Below are 21,389 nucleotides of genomic sequence, written 5' to 3'. Positions count from 1 at the left end.
TAAATGTAAATAAAATTAAAATAGCATTTCATTGAATTTACATTTCCATGAACACTTCACTGTGAAAATTGTAATTGCTCAAGGTTGATTGTAACTTTCCATACATTGAATATATGAATTTGGATAGAATATTTGATGATAGGAGTTTGGCTATATGGAAGAATTTGGTTTTCCTGGATTGAGTTATCAGTCCTCAATATATAATTATAAAAGAATATTCTATTTGAGAATTTTTTAATGATTTTTTTCAATATTTTAAGCCAATGAGGACAATAATAAAGTTCTAGCTAATTTTTTCTCATTCTCAATTGCAGTCATGTGCATAGAATATACATTAAAGTAGGAGAGTTTTTTGAGGCTGCTTTTGAGATTAATCCAAAAGTTTCAGATAGACTGCCGGAGTTGCTCATTCAAACAGCTGTAAATCAGAACCAACCAATATTTTCCATGTGCTTTTAAAATGAATTCTTTATCAGCAGTGCACCTTTCAACAACACAGTATAGGAACTGGGAAGGTTGTGGAAAGCTGTTTTATCTGTGCATTCATAATTCAAATGAAAGAGGTGTTTGGATGTATCTCAAAAGCAATATGTCCTCCAGTTGCCACTCTAAGCCTGCTAGTCTGTTGTTTTTATTTCAACCTGGGAGACTGGTCAGAATAGATATGGGATACAAAAAATATGATCAGAAGTCAGGAGGTTGATTTTCCATGTGTCAAATTCATTGTTGAACTGCTAAAAGTTTTAACACCCTTATTGTGAAGTCATTTGTTTTATTGAGCATTCCTCAGAAGGCATAAATTGCCACAAGATGCCAGCAGTTTACTTAGCCTTAAAACGCATGAAATGTTCCTGTCTTTCCATCCCCTATGACTGTTCGGTGTTAATTGCCCTCAAAAATGATCTTAGCAGAGAAGGCAAGGGGATGCTTATCTAGCAATTTACTAGTAGCATTAAGGGTTTTAATTGTGCTGGATAAACACGACAGGCTATTATTGAGTGTTGTTACACAGTGGAAAACAAAAATGGAATGCTGAGCATTATACTCTCTGCAGTTGTGTCTTTATGTCAGTGCCTAATTTATAGCTTTTAACAATTTAATAGGTTGGATTTTATTTGAGAGATGTTTTCTGGAATATGCTATAAGAAGATCAGACATAAAAGTTTTATATCTGCTTACTTAGTAATATAATGTGAATCAGCCTGAAGTCATACATGTTAACTCTCACTAATGCCATAATCTTCCAACAGATAAAATGGAAAGGACTATCCATTTATCTGTTACTTGTGAGGCAGTGACATGAATGACCCTGTGAGTCTACTTTCAGCTATGAGTACTAAATAACAAAAGGTTAAAAGTTCACTTTTGTCATCATTTTGAAGGTGGGAAAATGCATTTCTTCCAGAAATATTTCAATAATTTATTGCCTTTGTAACAAAAGATAAAGAAGGCACCATATCTTAATAAAGGGGACAATCCAAAAAGAAAATCTAACAATTGTAAATGTTTATGCACCCAACATGGGAGCACCCAAACATAAAGGAACTTGATAATAAAACAGTAACAGTAGGGGACCTTCAGACCCACTTACATCAATGGACAGATCATCTAAACAGAAACAAGAAAACAATGGCTTTCAATGACACACTGGACCAGATGGACTTAACAGATTTAGTCAGAACATTCCATCCTAAAACAGCACAGTACAAATTCTTTTCAAGTGCACATGTAGCATTCTCCAGAATAGATCACATATTCATTCACAAAACAGGCCTCAACAAATACAAAAAGGTTGAAGTCATACCATGCACCTTTTCTGGACCACAATTCTATGAAACTAGAAATCAACCACAAGAAAAACTCTGGAAAGAATACAAATACATGGAGGTTAAACAACATGCTAGTAAATAATGAATGGATCAACCAGGAAACCAAAGAAGAAATTTAAAAAAAAAAAATACTGTAGAAACAAATGAAAATGAAAACACAGCACTTTGGGATGCAACAAAAGTGGTCCGAATAGGGAGGTATATAGCAATACAGGCCTACCTTAAGAAGCACGAAAAATCTCAATTAAACAACCTGACCTTATACTCAAAGGAGCTAGAAGAAGAACAATGCATGAAGTCTAAAGCCAGCAGAAAGAAGGAAATAATAAGGATTAGAGAAGAAATAAATGACACAGAAATTTAAAATAGATCAGTGAAACCAGGATCTGGTTCTTTGAAAAAAATTACAAAGACCGATACACCTGTAGCCAAACTTATCAAAAAGAAAAGAGAAAGGACTCAAATAAATAAAATCACAAATGAGAGAGAACTAACAACCAATACCACAGAAGTATAGTTATAAGAGAATATTATGAAAAACTATATGCCAACAAATTGGACAACCTGGAAGAAATGGATATATTCCCAAAAACATATAAACTACCAAAACTGAAACAGGAAGAAATATAAAACTTGAACAGACCGATAACCAGCAAAAAAAATTGAATCAGTAATCAAAAACTCCCAACAAAGAAAATCCAGGACCAGCTGGATTCACAGATAATTTCTACTAAACATTTAAAGAAGACTTAATACCTATTCTTCTCAAAATATTCCAAAAAATAGAAAAGGAAGGAAAACTGCCAAACTCATTCTGTGAGGCCAGCGTTACCCTGATACCCAAACTAGACAAAGACTCCACTAAAAAAGACAACTATAGGCCAATATCACCGATCAACATGGATGCAGAAATTCTCAGTAAAATACTAGCAAACTGAATCCAACAATACATTAAAAAAAAAATCATTCACCATGATCAAGTGGGATTTATTCCTGGGATGCAAGGGTGGTTCGATATTTGCAAATCAATGTGTGATAGACTGCATTAATAAAAGAAAGGATAAGAGATAATATGATCCTCTCGATAGATGCAGAAAAAGCATTTGACAAAGTACAGCATCCACTCATGATTAAAAACAAAAACAAAAACAAAAAACCCCTCCACAAAGTAGGGATAGAGGGAACATACCTCAACATAATAAAGGCCATATGTGAAAAACCCACAGTTAATATCATCCTCAATGGAGAAAAACTGAGAGCTTTTCCTCTACGGTCAGAAATAAGACAGGGATGTCCACTCTCACCACTGTTATTTAACATAGTACTGGAAGTCCTAGCCGAGCAATCAGAAAACAAAAGGAACAAAAAGGCATCCACATTGGCAAGGAACAAGTCAAACTTTCAGTATTTGCAGATGACATGATACTCTATATAGAAAACCCAAAACTTCACCAAAAATTGCTAGAACTGATACACAAATTGAGTAATGAGGCAGGGTACAAAATCAACGTACAAAAATCTATTGTGTTTCTATATGCCAGTAATGAAGCAGCAGAAAGAGAAATTAAGGAATCGATCCCATTTATAATTGCACAAAAAACCAGAAGATACCTAGGAATAAATCTAACCAAAGAGGCAAAAGACGTGTTCTCTGAAAACTATAAACAATGATGAAAGAAACTGAAATTGACACAAAGAAATGGAAAGACATTCCCTAACCATGGATTGGAAGAACAAATATTATTAAAATGTCTATATTTCCCAAAGCAGTCTACACATTTAATGCAATGCTTATCAAAATACCAATAGTATTTTTCACAGAACTAGAACAGACAATCCTAAAATTTGTATGGAACCACAAAGACCCTCAATAGCCAAAGCTATATTGAGAAAGAAAAGCAAAGCTGGATGCATCACAATTCTAGACTTCAAGTTATATTGCACAGCTGTAGTGATCAAAACAGTATGATACTGGCCCAAAAAGTAGACACATAGATCAATGGAGCAGAATAGAAAACCCAGAAATGAACCCACAAGTATATGGTCAATTAACCTTTGACAAAGCAGGAAAGAATATCCGATGGAAAAAAGACAGTCTTTTCAACAAATGGTGTTGGGAAAACTGGACCACTTTCTTATACCATACACAAAAATAAGTTCAAAATGGATTGAAGGCTGAAATATGAGACCTGAAACCATAAAAATCTTAGAGGAAAACACAGACAGTAACTTCTTTGACATTGGCCATAGCAGCTTCTTTCTAAATAGGTCTCCTGAGGCAAGGGAAACAAAAGCAAAAATAAAATATTGGGACTTCATCAAAATAAAAATCTTCTGCACAGTGAAGGAAACAACAATACTAAAAGGCAATCTTCATAATGGGAGAAGATATTTGCAAATGACATATCTGGTAAAAGATTAGTATCCAAAATGTATAAAGCCTTTATAAAACTCAACACCCCAAAAACAAATAATCCAATCAAAAAGTGGGCATTAGGGTGCCTGGGTGGCTCAGTCAGTTAAGCGTCTGCCTTCAGCTCAGGTCATGATCCCAGGGTCCTGGGATCGAGTCCCACATTGGGCTCCCTGCTCAGCAAGGGGTCTGCTTCTCACTCTCCCTCTGTGCTCTCTGTTTCTCTCTCTCAAATAAATAAAATCTTTAAAAAAAATGGGCAGAAGAGAGGTGCCTGAGTGGCTCAGTTGGGCATCTGACTCTTGGTTTCTGCTCGGGTCATGGTCTTGGAGTTGTGGAATCAAACTCCACACTGGGCTCCGTGCTGGGCGTGGAGCCTGCTTGGAATTCTCTCTCTACCATTCCCCCTTCCCCCAAAAAGTGGGCAGAAGACATGAATAGACATTTTTCAAAAGAAGACATATATATATAGGTGGCCAACAAACAACTGCAAAGATGCTCAATATCATTGATCAGGGAAAAACAAATCAAAACTACAGTGAGATCTCACCTCACACCTGTCAGAATGGCTACAATCAACAACACAAGCAACAAGTGTTGGCGAGGATGTAGAGAAAAAGGAATCCCCTTGCCTTGTTGGTGGGGATACAAACTGGTGCAGCCACTCTGAAAACCAGTATGGAGTTTCCTCAAAAACTTAGAACTACCCTACAATCCAACAATTGCACTACTAGGTGTTTACTGAAAGAATACAAAAATACTGATTCAAAGGGATATAAGCACCCCAGCGTTTATAGCAGTATTATTTAAAACAGCCAGATTTTGAAAACATCCAAGTATCCATTGACTGATGAATAGATAAAGAAAATGTGGTGTACACACACACACACACACACACGCACACACAGCCATAAAATAGAAGAAATCTTGCAACAGCCTGGATGGACCTAGAGAGTATTAAGCTAAATGAAATAAATTAGTTGGAGAAAGATAAATACCATATGATTGCAGTCATATGTAGAATTTAAGAAACAAAACAAATGAAGAAAGGGAAAAAAGAGAAGCAAACCAAGAAATAGACCCTTAACTATAGAGAACAAATTGATGTTTACCAGAAGGGAGGTGCATGGGGGGACTGGTTAAACAGGTGATGGGGATTAAGGAGTACACTTGTTGAGATGAGCATTAGGTGTTGTACAGAAGTGTTGAATCACTATATTGTATACTTGAATTAATATTACACTGTATGCTAATGAACGGGAATTTAAATAAAAACTTAAAATAATTTATTACCTTTGAAATACTAGTGTCCTTTTACCAAAGATATTGATAACATTTGGAAATAATTGGGATTTTTAAAAAAAATATTATACTTTTTGCAAACTTTAAACAATTTGGTCATAGAATGCCATTGATTTGGAAATTTTAGACACTTCTACAGTTTGATTCTATTTCATAAACTATCACTTCGAAATACAAAACAAATTATTACTGGTCCTTTCTAGAGTTACATTTTTAAGCATCTCCTACTGGTTTAGATAAATTCATTTTCTAAACTGTGCTATATGAAAGGAGAATGGGATTTGAAATTTGTTTCAACTCAAAATAGTGAAGTGGGCTTGTTTCCCCATCTGAAACCATAATGAAAGGAACGTCAAACTCTAAGATTTAAGTAGACACTGCAATATATTTGAAGAATAGTTACACTTTTCAAAGTTTTGGTAAACACTGTCATAAGGTACTTCAGTTCTTTATTGGACTTTCTGCTACATCATTATCAATAGCCCAGAAGCCTTCTTCAATACCAGAAGTACATTCAAAACTTAGCATTGACATCTCTTTTCTGTCTTCAGTGTTTCACAACTGGCAAAGCCCCAACTGGTACATTTGACCTCTTGAAGCTTACCTGAGACTAATTCCTACACTTCTGAAAATTGTTTCATTGCACCCTGCTCTTCATGCCAAATTTGTGATCCTATCTTTAAAAAAATCAACAGGGGCGCCTGGGTAGCTCAGTAGGTTAAGCGTCTGACTCTTGATTTTGGTTCAGGTCATGATCTTAGGGTCATGAGATCGAGCCCCATGTTGGGCTCCATGTTCAGCATGGAGTCTGCTTGTCCCTCTCCCTCTGTTCCTCCTCTCCATTTATGCTCACTTGCTCTCTGTCTCTCTCTCAAATAAATAAAATATTTTTTAAAAACTTTTTTATTATACTTCACATACAATTAGGTGATATAATATGCATATCTTCTGATGCATCAAATTCACTCCTAGGAATACTCCCAGCAAAAATGCATACATATGTTCACCAAAAGACATATTCTAGAATGTCCATAGCAATGCTGTTAACAATAGCTCCACATTGAAAATTTTCCAAATATCCACCATCAATAGAATGAACAAATAAGCCATAATATATTCACACAATAGAATACTATATGTCAATTAGAATGAATAGTCTTCAACAACATACAACAATATAGATGAACCTCACACCACATTGTAGAATGAAAAAAAGCTTGCACACATGGGTATACACGGTGATTCCTTTCCATAAAGTTTTTTAAAAGTACAACAATTCTGCATTATGAGAAATCAGGATAGTGGTTGCACATGTGGGAAGGGATACTGATTGGAAGGGGGGCACAGAGGGCTCTGGATTCCTGTGTGTGGTAGTGAACTTCTTATGAAATTGTACAAAATACACTTTTGTGTTTGGAGACACAGCTGATGTGTACCTTTGACAAAAACATAAAAGAAAATATACATAAAGATATGCTATACATCTTCTCATCCAGATTCCACTTGTTCTGCCTGTGTCTTACAACAGCATTCCCTAATTTCTGTCCTACACACTCATCCATCCATAAATGAGTACAGTACACACTTGACTGGTGGAACTTGAATAAGCTCAATGGATTGTATCAATCTCAGTATCTTGGTTGAAATTATATTGTAATTACTATTGTAAGAAACTGAAATAAGTAGACAAGGGACTTCTACTATATTATTTCTTGCAATTGTATGTGAATCCACAATTACTTTGATTTAAAAATTTCAGTAAAAAAGAGGGAGTGCTGAATAAACACAATATATTAAATTTCCAAAAGTGAGACCCTATCCCAAGTGCACTGTATCATAATGTTTGGGGTTGCTGGAAACCTGTACTTTTAGCCTGTGTTCCAGGTAATTTGTGATAAGGCAAGGCTAGGAAATACTGTGTAGTAACTGGCTAGCTTTTTAACACTGTCTCAATCCAGGACACTTTGGTCACAAGCTTATAGATTAAATTTGTCATATTGGTTTTTAGGTGGTCTCATTTCACTATAATAAAACAAATCAGTGTTTGTTGGTTCTCTTTTAAATCTACAACAAAAAGAATGAAATACTTAGGAATAAATTAAACAAAAGAAGTGCAAAATGTGTACACGAAAACTATGGAACGTCACTGAAAGAAATGAAAGAAAAAGGCCTAAATAAATGGAAAGAAATCCCATGTATCAGGATTGTTAAGATGGCAATACTCCCAAATTCATCAAGCTATTCCACACAATTCCTATCAAATCATAGCTGCCTTTCTGGCCAAAAATTGACAAGTTCATTCTAAGATGCATATGAAAATGTAAGGGACCCAAAAAAGCCAAAACTATCTTGAAAAGTAAGAACAAAGTGGGAGGACTCAGGCATCCTGACTTCAAAATTTGCTACAAAGTTACAGTAATCAGGATGGTTTGGTATGAATAGAGATCAGTGGAATGACATTTAGAATCCAGACATAAACCCTTACATTTATGGTCAATTGATTTTCAACTAAATAATTCAATGAAGAAAAAAAAAAGTCTTTTCAACGAATAGGTCTGGAATAACTTGATAATCACATAGAAAATAATGAAGTTGGACTCTCCCCTCCCCCACCTTTTAACATATGCAAAAATTAAGTGAATTATACACTTAAATATGAGAGCTAAAACTGCAAAACTCTTAGAAGAAAACATAGGTGTAAACCTTAATTACCTCAGATTAAGTAATAGTGACATCAGAGCCCAAAATCCAAATTAAATATAGGTAAATTAGATTCATTGACAGTTAAAACTTTTGTTCTTCAAAGGACACTAAAATAAAAAAGACAAGTTTTAACAACTGTAGAAATTGGAACACTTATGCCTTGATAGTGGTATTGTAAAATGGTGGAAAACAGTTTGGCGCTTCCTCAAAAGTTAAATATAGAGTTACCATATGACCCAGCAATTCCACTCCTAGATATATACCCATGAGAATCAAAAGCATGTTTACACAGAAACTAATACACAAATGTTCGCAAAAGCATTATTCATAATGTACAAAACAGGGAAACAACTAAAATATCCATCAGCTGGTGAGTGGATAAACAAAATATGATCTAGCCATACGATGGAACACTATTCAGTCATAAAAAGGAATGAAGTACTAACACATGCTATATAACATAGATGAACCCTGAAAACATTATACTAAGTGAAATAAGCCAATCAAAAAAGACCACATAATGTTTGATTTCATTTTATGAAATGTACTGAATAGGTGCATTTTTAAGGACAGAAAGTGGATGAGTAGTTGCCAGGTGATGGGGGAGGGGAAAATGGGAGGTGACTGCTAATGGGCGTAGGGTTTCTTTTTGTGGCGATGAAAATGTTCTAAAATTAGATAGTGGTGATGATTGTAAGACCCGGTAAATATATTAAAAACCGAAACATGAGCTGACTTTTACAGTATATGAATTGTATCTCACTAAAGAGTTGCATCTCACCCTAGAGTTCCCTAGTACAAGTTGTTTATATAATTATCATTTTCAAAATCGAATCCTTGATGCTGATCTAAAATGGTACAAGAGCAAACCCTTTGCACATCAGAGTATTACACAGAACAACCATGCATTTGACTCTTGACCAAAGGAAATTTCGCTTTTTCCACATATTTGCCTGGAGAATACTAGTGATGAATTGATATTGTGAAATGCCAAGTTGGTAATAAGGGACTGTTCCAGGAAAATGCACCCATTTCTCAAATCACATCTGCAGACTATTAAGTTAATTGGCTGTGTGATTTGATGGACTAGACCCCCTCTTTCTTACTGTGTGATCCAGCACCTCAATTATCTTTCTGCATTTGTTTTCCTATCTGTCCAATAGAATATCAATACCGGCCCCAAAACATGTAGAAGATTTTCAGGAGAATCAAATAAATGCAAGATGTGAAATTGTTTTAAAATTAACAGCACTAAAAACTATGAGACATTATTTATTTAATATCCTTCATTCTCCAGATTTGATTTTAAAGAAGGGGAAACGTAAGGTGCTAAGTTAAACGGTTCCTTTTGGCTGTTGATTGAGAGAGTCTGGCTTTCTTCTTGAGGAAGAACATTGCGTGGACTCAAACGCTTAGATTTGTGTGACATTAACACAGAGAATTTTATAGAAAGCTGTTATAATTTTTTTAATGTATCACTCTGACAGCATGAGAACGATATAGCGGCAGACAGGTTATTGTCAATTAAACACGAGCTGTCAGAAAGTTAGAAATGTTGAAATATGGTGAGCATGAATCCTAAGCAGATCATATGGCAGTTGCTCAGCTGTTATTTTAACAGAGTCGCTGTATGTATGTGTCATTTTCCTGCAGAATTTAATTTCAGTCCCTAACAACGCAGACATCTTTGCATTTGCATGTTGCTGTCAAGTCAAACTTGGACCTTCTAAATGAGCTAGAACAGTGGGTAGTAGTGGGCAAGTGACATGTGGAGAAGATGCTCTCATCTCATTTCTTTCCATTCAGGTTACATCGAAGAGGCCTGCATCATCCCCTGTCCCTCCGACTGCAAGCTCAGCGAGTGGTCCAACTGGTCTCGCTGCAGTAAGTCCTGTGGGAGTGGTGTGAAGGTTCGGTCTAAATGGTTGCGTGAGAAACCATATAATGGAGGGAGGCCTTGCCCCAAACTGGACCATGTCAACCAGGTATTTTCTACCATTGATTATAATACTAGAATATTAATGTATTATTTAGATTCACAATGATCTATTATTTTTCTCTAAAATGGAGAATAAATAATAGTCCTGAATAAGAAATTTGACCCATTTTATCTTTAGAATGCCTGAGTAAATATATGTATATTTTTATAATCCCAAATCAGATATATTATCTTTGCATTAAGAGATTTAGTACCCCGCATGTATGCATATGAAAAATGGAAATGGAAATTAAAATGACACCTACCTTTAAAATAATATCATAAAATTGTATCTAGCTGTGTGCTGAGAGCAAGATTGTCTCATTACTATAGTTCCTCTAGACTCTCAGAAAAGATATCTCAATTACCAACTACTTAAAATGAAAGACAATATTTGGATTTGGATCTAAAACTAGGAAATCTTTCCCCCTCTCTCTCTCTCTCTCTCCCTCCCTCCCTCTTCCTTCTCCCTCTCTATCCCTCTCTCTATCCCTCTCCTTCTCTAAAAAAAGGCAGGGGCTCATGGGTGGCTCATTTGGCTGAGTGTCTTGATACCAGCTCAGGTCATGATCTCAGCGTTGTGAGATTAGGCCCTTTGTTGGGCTTGTGCTTGGTGTGGAGACTGGTTAAGATGCTCTCTCTCCCTTTCCCCCCAAAAAAATCAAAAAACAAAACTAGGAAATATGTATTGACTGTTCATTTAAATTTGTTTACTATAAAATATGTTAAGAAACAAGAAATATAAAGATAACTTCAAAGTCAGTGTAACTATGTTATCTACCAATTTAGTCTTTGACCTTTTGAATTTTATTTGGAACCTTATTTGATTTTTTATGCTCACTTCATGAGTTGTTACTTCTGTTCTATTGGAGATATAAAATAAAAAGACTAATAGAGGGAATTGCGACTAATTGAGGTGTAATATAAGATATAGGCAATTATTATCGTGTTTGACCTACATGTGAATTAACAAAGAATAAATTTAATATAGAATGTGTAGATGTTAAGAGATGTATTTATATTGTCACAATCTAATGAACCAAACTTAAATATGCAGACAGGTTTAATGCATACATAGACTAATTTTAATCTCCAAACACACTGCCTACCAGTACACATACTTTACTTCCCAAATTAACTAATTGTTAACGATAATAAAGATACACTGTAGGGTGCTCCCCTCCACCTGCTAAACGGGATGCCACCCAACTCATGAATCACATGAGAAAGCCAATTAGATCTTCAAAAATAATAAAGTCAAATAAAGGTACTGTCTAGAGAAAATAAAAATAAATTTTGAATAAAGAAATTAAGGACAAAGAAAGTGGAGAATTAAATGACATAGTACTACTCTGACTTGATTTTTTTCCGAGCGAAGTTGCTGAGTGTGCCCTTAAATTCAGCCATCACTGACTAATACGCTGCACTGCTGCCATCTACTGGTGAATGAGTTTTCCTTCCGGAGTGAATATTTGCAAAGAAAATTCGTTCACTACCTAATGAAACACAGTAACTGAAACGCAAGGTTTATAATGCAAAAGAATATTTTTCTACGAGTATTGAAATCTTAAACTTCCATCAGTAAATTTAAATTGTAATAACTTCTGATCCATGGTCCTAATAAAGAGAAATTCTACATAAATATATAGGTTCAGTGTGTGTGTGTGTGTGTGTGTGTGTACAGCCAGTCAGGCTTTCAATTAAAATAAGCTGTGTTTGCCTCAGCATTTTTTTTTACTAGTGAATTTTCAAAGGTTCAGGACCTTCTGCCAAGTTGTCTTTGCTATGAAACGTCTTTTATCTAAGCCATTTTTCTGTCACTCTCCAACTCTGATAAAATTTAATGCAGAGTTTGATGGGGACACTTAGGTACTTGTTAATCAGCTTACTGGTGATATATTAAGACATTAACAACTAAAAATTGAAGCTATAACAAGAAATAATAGATTCCTATCTGAGTACAAATGTTCTATATTTAAAATTGAAATTTCTAGGACCTTATAAGTAAAATATTAGGAAAGAATAAGCAAAGGTTTGTGTTAACTTTGAAAATTGTAAATCACGCGGAATTTTTTTTACCACAATTATACATTCCTCAATAAAATAATCAGTAGTCCATTGACTTGGAAATGGTCTTTGAAATGCCATTTTCTAATTGAGGAAGCAAATTCTCATTTCCCACAAAATGTGGATGGATGGATGGATGAATGGATGAAAATCAATAGATTAATCAATCTATGGATAGATTTCACTCAGAATTTGGATCGCAAAATAGCTGCAGTCATTTATCAGTCCCCCATGATATATATTTTGAGGTCTACTCAGTTTAAGATTTCTTTATCCTGCCCATCTAATCTTTTCCTTGACTCATTTATGTATCTTAACTTTAAAGAATAATGAGTTGCTGGGGCGCCTGGGTGGCACAGCGGTTAAGCGTCTGCCTTCGGCTCAGGGCGTGATCCCGGCGTTACGGGATCCGAGCCCCACATCAGGCTCTTCTGATATGAGCCTGCTTCTTCCTCTCCCACTCCCCCTGCTTGTGTTCCCTCTCTCACTGGCTGTCTCTATCTCTGTCGCATAAATAAATAAAATCTTTAAAAAAAAAAAAAGAATAATGAGTTGCTTTTTCTCTCCAAAGCCTTAATAAAGATATTCTAATCATTTGCAAAGAAAGAAAGAAAGAAAAAGAAAGAGAAGGAAGGACGGAGGGGAAGGAAGGAAGGAAGGAAGGAAAGAAGGAAGGAAGGAAGGAAGGAAAGTAGGCTTTTATGTGTGGATGAAATAATATTTAAACTTAGAACATGAATTTTTTCATTCAGTATACTGACATTTTTCCTTATATTCTCCTCTCCCTTTTCTTCATTCCTGTTGAACGCTACTCCAGGCACAGGTAAGAACTTCTAAACCTCCTTCCTGGTCATGGCAGAGTACTGCTTGTTTTCTTTTTTACTCCTGACTTCCGAGAATGTACTTCTTTTCCTGCTATTGTCTTTTATCTTTTACAGGGAGAAAATATAACATTTCCCATAAAATTTTTGTTCTGCAGCTGTTTCCTTCCCACCTACCCCCCCCAACCCTGCCCCAGCATGCTACCTGTGTTTTCTCACTTTAATATCAGGACTGAGGTGCAGGGGTGGGGAGAACAAGCTTCATTTCACCAGCCTTAGAAAAGGCAGTGACATCTCTTGTTAACGCTGTCATGTTTCTCCGAGGGAGAGGTAAAGGTGCAGGTGGGCTGAAGGTGGGTGGCAGGAAGTGCTCTGAACAGATTTGTATTCAGTCCAGTGTAGGAGATTAAAATGAAAACCACTGAAAGATTAGGAACAATGGCATTTCTCCTTCAATTTTTCCCTTCCCCACAAGTTGTAGGGTAATGTTTTACTTGTTAGTACTTAGTACTCTTTTAATGCAGTACCCAGTGTGGAGGTGATCGTTTACAACAATAATGATAGATTCTATTCCAGTGGTGCATAGTCTTTATTCTCACTTGGAATAGGTCAACTTTATTCACTAAAATTTGTACAAAAGAATAGCTCCAAAGGGCTATTTATATCTTCTGGAATTAGTTACACAAAACATGCATATACTAATGTGTGTGTATAGGAATTAGAGTTGAATTACCATAGATTTTGAAATTATTTTAAAATACCCTTTCTCTTTAATGGTTGAGCCAGCTGTGTTGCAATGGACTACGGTTTATTTTCTTGATTTAGTCATTCTTCTCATTGAGAGAAAACGCATAATTGGTTCATTGTTCTAAAATCCTGAAACCAAACACACCAGCCTAACTGTGGGGTTTTCAGCCTTTATGGACACCAGAGCAAGACAGTTGGTTGTTGTGTCATGTGATCCTCCCTGCTTGGGCTATAACTGTGTAATATGAGGCCCATTTCAGACCTCACTTCTAAGCCCTAAATGAATAAGGGTTAGTTTTAAAATGGTTTTATTTCTTTATTTATCATTTAATTTAGTTTCACATATGGAATGCAAAAAAATATATAAATTCTTATTGCTATATACGTTCATTTGGAAAACAGGCCAAACTATATTTTTTTGAAAACAGTTACTTTTATATGCTTATTTAATTCATTAATTCATTTATTCATTCATTCATCTATTCAACAAATCTCTATAGAATGCCTAACATATGAGCACTCTGGCCTAAGTATTGAAGACGCACAACACTGTGAACAAGACAGATGGCCCATGAAATTACAGTCCCGTGTGGCGAGGGGCAGTACGGGACAGTGTGCGATGTGTCCCGGGTGCCTCGTCACGTCACATGTGCAGCTGTAATGTGACATAGGATCAAGGATCAAGAGAATGCAACACAGCTAGCCTTGCCCGTAACTGCTAGAACTCCCACGAGATTTTTCAATATTCCTCTCTTAGAATAATGAGCCATAAAGGAGAGGAGTGAAAATAGCTAAACAAGAATACAGTGTGTGTTGTGATGTGAAGTGCTCCCACTCGCGCTCATCGGGTGTCCTGAGGAGAGACCCCTGAAAACTGTGTGTGTTTCAGGTGTATGAGGTGGTCCCTTGCCACAGTGACTGCAACCAGTACATTTGGGTCACAGAGCCGTGGAGCATCTGCAAAGTGACCTTTGTCAACATGCGAGATAACTGTGGAGAGGGCGTGCAAACCCGGAAAGTGAGGTAAGGCCGAGCCTAATTGCACAGAAACAAAATGCGCCACTCCCTCCCAAACCACCTCACATGCGCCAGCGTGAGCTCTCACTCCTCCTCAGTCTCCTGCATAAAACTGTCTTTAGTTTTATTTCTGGAGAATCTGCATTCATGGAATATTCTCCAGGGATCTGCTTCAAGCAGCAGGTTGTGACACTGGGCCTTCTGACAGGAAGCCTCACTTCAGGGTGCTCCTGAAAAGAAAGATCCACGTACTGAATACAAGTTGAACCAATGCAGATTTTTCCAACCCCAGTGACTTTGTTCTTAAAGGCCAAAAATATTTCCGATTGCTTTTTAGTGATGAACTGTTACAAACTCCTGCTCCTTTGTATCGTCAAACTGGCTAACTTTCAAAAACTCCCATCTCCTCCAGGAAGCCTTCCGTAATACCTAGTGCTGCTCATTTGTTCTGTGGGTGCACGGCCCAGTAGGGTAACCACTAGCCACGTAGGGCTATTTCATTTTAAATTTAAACTAAAGTTAAACTAAATTAAAAATGCATTTCCTCAGCCGCACTAGACACATTTCAGGTGCTCCCTAGCCACAGGTGGCTAATTCTGTCAGCAGAGGTGACAGCATCTCCATCATCTCAGAAAGTTCTGTAGCACAGTGCTGCTCTACGGTATCCCACATACCGCTCATTGTTTCTGGAAACATCCATTTACTGTCTGTCATTTTTATTAAACTCTATAACTTTCTCCAAACCAAGACCCTGTCGTAGAAATTCCCTAACACCTAATACAGTTTTGGTACTCATTAAATCTTCCCTACGGTATCTGCATATGACCCTTAAGGGTTCTGTAACCCTACGAAACAAGTGTATGAGGTTTTATTATCTCCACTTTATAGAGTAGATTCAGAAGTAGCAAGTAATTTACCAAGAACACCCATCTAGTAAAGTGATAGATTTGTCACTCTTTATACCAGTTTCTTTTAACCCTGGCGAGTGACGCACAGGTAAAAACAAGTGTAAAAACATCCAGAACTCGACAATTCAAGTTGTGGACAAGCTCTGACCTAACTTTTCATGAATTTAAGGTTTGTATTTCTCAATAGAAAAGTAGAGCAAATTAACATTTGTATCATAAAACTTCACACTCTGTGTAACTTTGCTTCCAATAAAAATAATCTCTATTTCTTTTTTCACAAGCCCTCTGAACTCTCAAGATATTTTTCTGAGAGACTTAAAGGTGGATGAGGGGTTAGGAGGTAATAAGTTGGTAGGGAAGCGTAAGGAAAAGCAGAGATTCCATTTTCCAACATTCCCTTCCAAATTTAAAATTTCTCCTTCAAATTTAAAAATATTTTCCCTATAAAAAGATTTTGATCAAGTTGGGTTTTTTGTTAGTAAGAAAAATTATAATAAAGATCTGTTCTTTCAGCTTTTCCTTCAATGATCTGTGTAGATGTTGCTTTTTCTTGCTTTATAAAAAGATACTCTCAACATTTCCAAATACATCTTAAGCAGAGTAACTTTTGAGTCAATGTATTTTTTCAGTAAACATCTTTAATGTCAATAGAGAAAAGAGAAGGTCAGTATCGATTGTGATCTCTGATCATGTAATAATGTTCCTATTTGTTACTGATTGAGTAGTAAACCTCTCTAACCTTATCCTCTGCTAATTAAGGTCAAAATGTCCTGCTTATATGCAAGCATTGGGTGACATTTCAGGATAGATGAGTCTATAAGAGAGCAGGTACCAATTTATCCAATGTCATTCTTTCTCCTTTAGAATGCTATGATACATCAAAGCCTGGTGGCAAAGTGACTTTCCCTGGTGGGAAGGGAGATTTTTCACAGACATATTTTTTTAGACTTTCTAGCACCTGGTGACAATAAAAAAGAGATAATAAAAAGCAACAGATTTGGTTATTTTTATTGTTGCTTTTGAATTCTTGCAGACAGTTCCTCCCCTTATCATCATACCTGTGGCTTGCCTCTGGTCCCACCCTTTGCCTCCAGCTTGGTTCTGTACTATGTGTTTCTAACACAGTTCAGTTTTCTCATAGCATCATTCCTTGTCCTATGGAAAGGAGAAAGGCCGAGAATTTGAAGAAAGCAAATGAACTTAAACTTTGCACTTAAAACTTGATCCAAATATTAATTCTGTATTCTAGAATGATTTTTAAAAACTGATTATTATGAAACAAAACGAAACCAGAGAGGGAGACAAACCATAAGAGACTCTTAATCTCAGGAAACAAACTGAGGGGTGCTGGAGGGGAGGGGAGTAGGAGGGATGGGGTGGCTGGGTGATGGACATTGGGGAAGATATGTGCTATGGCGAGCACTGTGAATTGCGTAAGACTGATGAATCACAGACATGTACCCCTGAAACAAACAATACATTATATGTTAAAAAAAATTACCAAATAAAGTAAAACAAATAATCTGAATGGCAATAATAAGGGCATTTTTAGCAGTTGTGGCACATTGAAATGATGCCATTCAAATGTAGTCATCAAAAACTGTATCTTATTTGGGGCACCTGGGTGGTGCAGTCAGTTAAGCATCTGACTCTTGGTTTCAGCTCTCAGGCTCCTGAGATCAAGCCCCATGTTGGCTCTGTGCTGAGCGAAGAGTTGTTCTTGGGTTCTCTCTCCCTCTGCCCCTCAACCCCTGAAATAAATCTTTAAAAAAATTATATCTTAGAAAAATAGTTAATGATATGGAGAGATGTTCATAATGATTTTTAAATGGTACAAATAGTAGGTAAAATTTGCTCTATTTAATGAAATAAAATATATGCTTACATAGACTGGTCTGTAAAGAGTTTTCTCTGAGTGATAGAATCATGCGATTTTTTTTGTTTCTTCTGATTTTCTCAAACTGAATAAATTAGCTATATAATAAAAAATTAGAGGAGAAAGCCTGTGAAAATGTAGTTTTATGTACATAACTACTTAATAGAGTATTGAACATCTGTCTTTAACTCTGGATCAATAGATAATTTTGCAAGTTAATCCTTGTACACTCTGTCAGTGCCTACCACAAATACAATCTTTTCTTAGCAGCAAGCCCAACTTTTGAGCATTAAACTCTGTTCCATGTTGTCTCAAAGCTGCTCCATGTCATCTCAAAGCTGCCGTCAACAGAATGTTTTTATTTTTATTTTTATTTTTTTAAGATTTTATTTATTTATTTGACAGAGATAGAGACAGCCAGCGAGAGAGGGAACACAAGCAGGGGGAGTGGGAGAGGAAGAAGCAGGCTCACAGCGGAGGAGCCTGATGTGGGGCTCGATCCCATAACGCTGGGATCACGCCCTGAGCCGAAGGCAGACGCTTAACCGCTGTGCCACCCAGGCGCCCCAACAGAATGTTTTTAAAACGCCATTGAAGATAGAACTGTTTCGTGGGGAACTAAAATTCTCCCAAAGAAATTTATAATTTTTTCTTCAGCGATGAAATCAGATATCTACATGTGCATATTTTTGTGGTTGCTCTTCTCTATTTTTATCCAATACACACATACACACACACACAAAAAAAATGCTGAAGTGGGTATTCGTAGAAGTATTTTTTCAGACTACAAACCCAATTAAGACGTGACCAACAGCAGTTTTCCAGTCATTAAATGCATTCCACAGGAAAGCGACATTTCTCTTAAATGGGCATCACTGTATAGAAAGGAATTTCTGCAGAGTAGATTTGTGAAAATGCAATGTCCCCACTGATTGTAAATCCCTGGGAAGGGTGAGATTCCAGGTATAATTGATAATGTAATTTAACCAACAGTTAAAAACATTGCGAGTGGTTTGAGAGGCTTAAGAACACAAGCCTGCCTTTTTAGCTCCAACAACGCACTCTCTTCCCAAACCCATTACTTTGGTTGACCTTCTCTGAGTTATAGAGGAGGGACAAAGTTTTTCTCCTCCACTAGAAAACTACCTGGAGAGATTATTAACTACGCTGAGAGTGAAGTCTAGTACCAGCCACGTTAATTAGATCCCTAAGAGATGAGTAAACGAGCCTTCCATGACTGCTTACAAAAGAAAGAAACATAATAAAATGTTTGAATTTGTTCTGTTAAAAAGAAAACTAACAATAAAAAGGTCAAGATAGAGGAAGATTCAAACAACCACCTTTAGAGAATTTGTGCTATAATTACTACTATAATTGTGTTTTCACTTCTGGCTCTCTTTTAAAGTTATCAGCATACAGGAGGCTAAAATTACTTCTTAAATGACAAAACAACTTGATAAATGCCATCAGTTACTTTCGAAAATACTTAATGACATCTCTCACTAGGAAAGTTCAGTGTGCCTCATCTTTCATCATGTATGAATCTACCTTCTCTGTGTAATCTGACATTTCCTTCTCCAGAAAAAAAAAAAGTGTATTATATTCCAAAATTCCAAAAATAAGCCCCTCGATGAATCTCTGTGGACCATGCCTCATTAGTGGACATCATATATGAGTGTAAAAGACCCTCTTCTTTCAGAGGAAGACATACAGAGTTTATAATCCACACAGTGGCTTTAATTCTGAAAGATTATGATGACACAAGCAAGTGTACATTTTCTATCATGCTGAAGCTCTGCAACTATTAATGAGGGGCAGAGATCCTTTTATGTCTTCATGTTTGGAGAATTTTATTTCTTAAATGTAAACCTTCCCACCTCCCAACCCTGTAATGATGTCTTAGAAAGAATCTTCTGTTGTATGAGTTGGCTATTGTTCTAGGTGTCCTGGTTCCTTCACTGAATAGGTATGTTTTCTTCTAGATGCATGCAGAACACAGCAGATGGCCCTTCTGACCATGTAGAAGATTACCTCTGTGACCCAGAAGAGATGCCCCTGGGTTCTAGAGAGTGCAAATTACCGTGTCCCGAGGATTGCGTGATATCTGAATGGGGTCCGTGGACCCAATGCACTTTGGTGAGATGATTGACCATGTATCAATAGCGTTTACTTAATTCCTTACCACTAAAGCTTTAAAGCTATTATTAATAAAATAATAATAATTAATAAATATTAATAAAATAATAATTACTAAATCAGTTACCAAATTAGGGTGTTTTCTTGGCCACCTCATTCTGTGACTGTGCCATGTAAAGTCAGCAGTGTTTTGACGCGCACTAGAACAGCTCAGCCTCTTGCAAGCTTTAGGCTCCTCCATTCTCCTCCTGGACCTGCACAAAATGCCTTCAGATCGGCTTATAAATACACAGCATGTTAAAAACTACACTGGTGATCATGAATCCCTCCAGGTAAAGGGGAAAAGAATGAAGCCCTAGTAAAGGTACTTTAATGGTGTCGGGTTATTGTCACCCCTTGCTTTTTGCCCAATCCGTTTTATTTAATTTGTAGGAATAATCTTTCACACGGTGTAGGTATACTGCAGCCAGGGTATTGATACCAAAATGCAAAAGATCCTGGCAGAAAAGGGAATCGAAAGAAGAAAGCTGTGTGTCAGTGAATCTCTTTCTGCACACTGTCTCTGTGTCTCCTGAGAGTTTCAAATCACACAAAGCTTCTAGATTTCAACAGCCTGTAGGGGCTCTTCTGTGGGACCCTGGGAAGATCCATTTGAAACAGAACTGGCTGTTTAGGATTTCGGAAATTTGGTTTGGCCCAGGCACCTTCAAAATGGCATCAAAAAGCACAGGAAGAATACATCTAATGTGGAATTAATTTGCTGAAATACAATATAAGACAGTTGCAAAGAATTTATAATGCATGTTTTCAAGGCAAAATTAATTTTCTGTCCCAGGGTTAACATTCTTAAAGGTGCTGATTAGCAGCCAACTGAGAGCAGGAGCAAAACAGAGCTGCCAGTTGACGTGGATACAGGTTATATAGCAGCAAAGAATCAGCTGTTTCACAAGGGTATGCAAATGATTTTCTGTTCTAATTCTATAGCATCGGATTTGAAGTTCCTGTTCTTAGAAACCAGATGTTTTCAGAACAAGACGGTGCCAGTAGCAGAATGGCAAGCTAGTCTTTTTTAACCGCTCAATTGTGTTCCTGCACACGGGCATGTGCCCATCAGGAAAATCAGGGTCACTAAAAGCTAGTTATTTAGTCACCCTTAAAATGGTTTTTAAGGTCTGAGAAACTAGATAGATAGGTAGGTGATAGGTAGATAGGTTGTGGTTTCTATATTCGTGATCTACAATAACTAATATGTTCACTCTTAAAATGGTTTTTCAGGTCCAAGAATCTATGTTCGATAGATTGATTATTCTATATTATTGATCTGCAATAATTAGTATGATCACACATATGTGTTTGGATATATGTGATGTGATGTGTCTATTAGTATTTGACACACAGACTCTTAAGCATGTCACAGCTAGATGGGGCACTGGAAACTCATCTAACACCTTGATTTAATAGATGATGAAACTGAGGTGTAATGAGATTGTTCAAGTTAGCCAGTGGCCCCGACAGCCTCGCTCCTGCTCCAGTGCTCTCCCTAATATATTAGTTCTTGTGTGGCTGAGTATTCATCTTTCTGAGGAGCTGTA

General features: G+C 36.6%; 1 protein-coding gene and 1 long non-coding RNA gene across 5 annotated transcripts in view; one reads left to right on the top strand and one right to left on the bottom strand.

Annotated features, from left to right (window-relative positions):
* Positions 1-21,389, top strand: part of THSD7A (thrombospondin type 1 domain containing 7A) — a 427,484-nt gene that overhangs the window by 375,415 nt on the left and 30,680 nt on the right. For all 4 annotated transcript variants that reach the window (XM_034668383.1, XM_034668378.1, XM_034668381.1 and 1 more), the window contains 4 exons: positions 10,054-10,232; positions 13,110-13,115; positions 14,750-14,883; positions 19,644-19,797. In XM_034668383.1, coding sequence (XP_034524274.1) covers positions 10,054-10,232; positions 13,110-13,115; positions 14,750-14,883; positions 19,644-19,797 — 473 coding nt within the window. The remainder of the gene's footprint in view (positions 1-10,053; positions 10,233-13,109; positions 13,116-14,749; positions 14,884-19,643; positions 19,798-21,389) is intronic.
* Positions 14,871-21,378, bottom strand: LOC117803781. Its single transcript, XR_004627865.1, has 3 exons — positions 19,925-21,378; positions 16,844-16,940; positions 14,871-15,107 (listed from the first exon to the last, which is right to left on the bottom strand). It is a non-coding gene; the product is annotated as an uncharacterized LOC117803781 (long non-coding RNA).

Source organism: Ailuropoda melanoleuca, chromosome 1, assembly GCF_002007445.2.
Source record: "Ailuropoda melanoleuca isolate Jingjing chromosome 1, ASM200744v2, whole genome shotgun sequence".
NCBI lineage: Eukaryota > Metazoa > Chordata > Mammalia > Carnivora > Ursidae > Ailuropoda > Ailuropoda melanoleuca.
The sequence above is the reverse complement of the archived record's forward strand: the minus strand, read 5'-3'. Positions and strand labels throughout refer to the sequence as shown.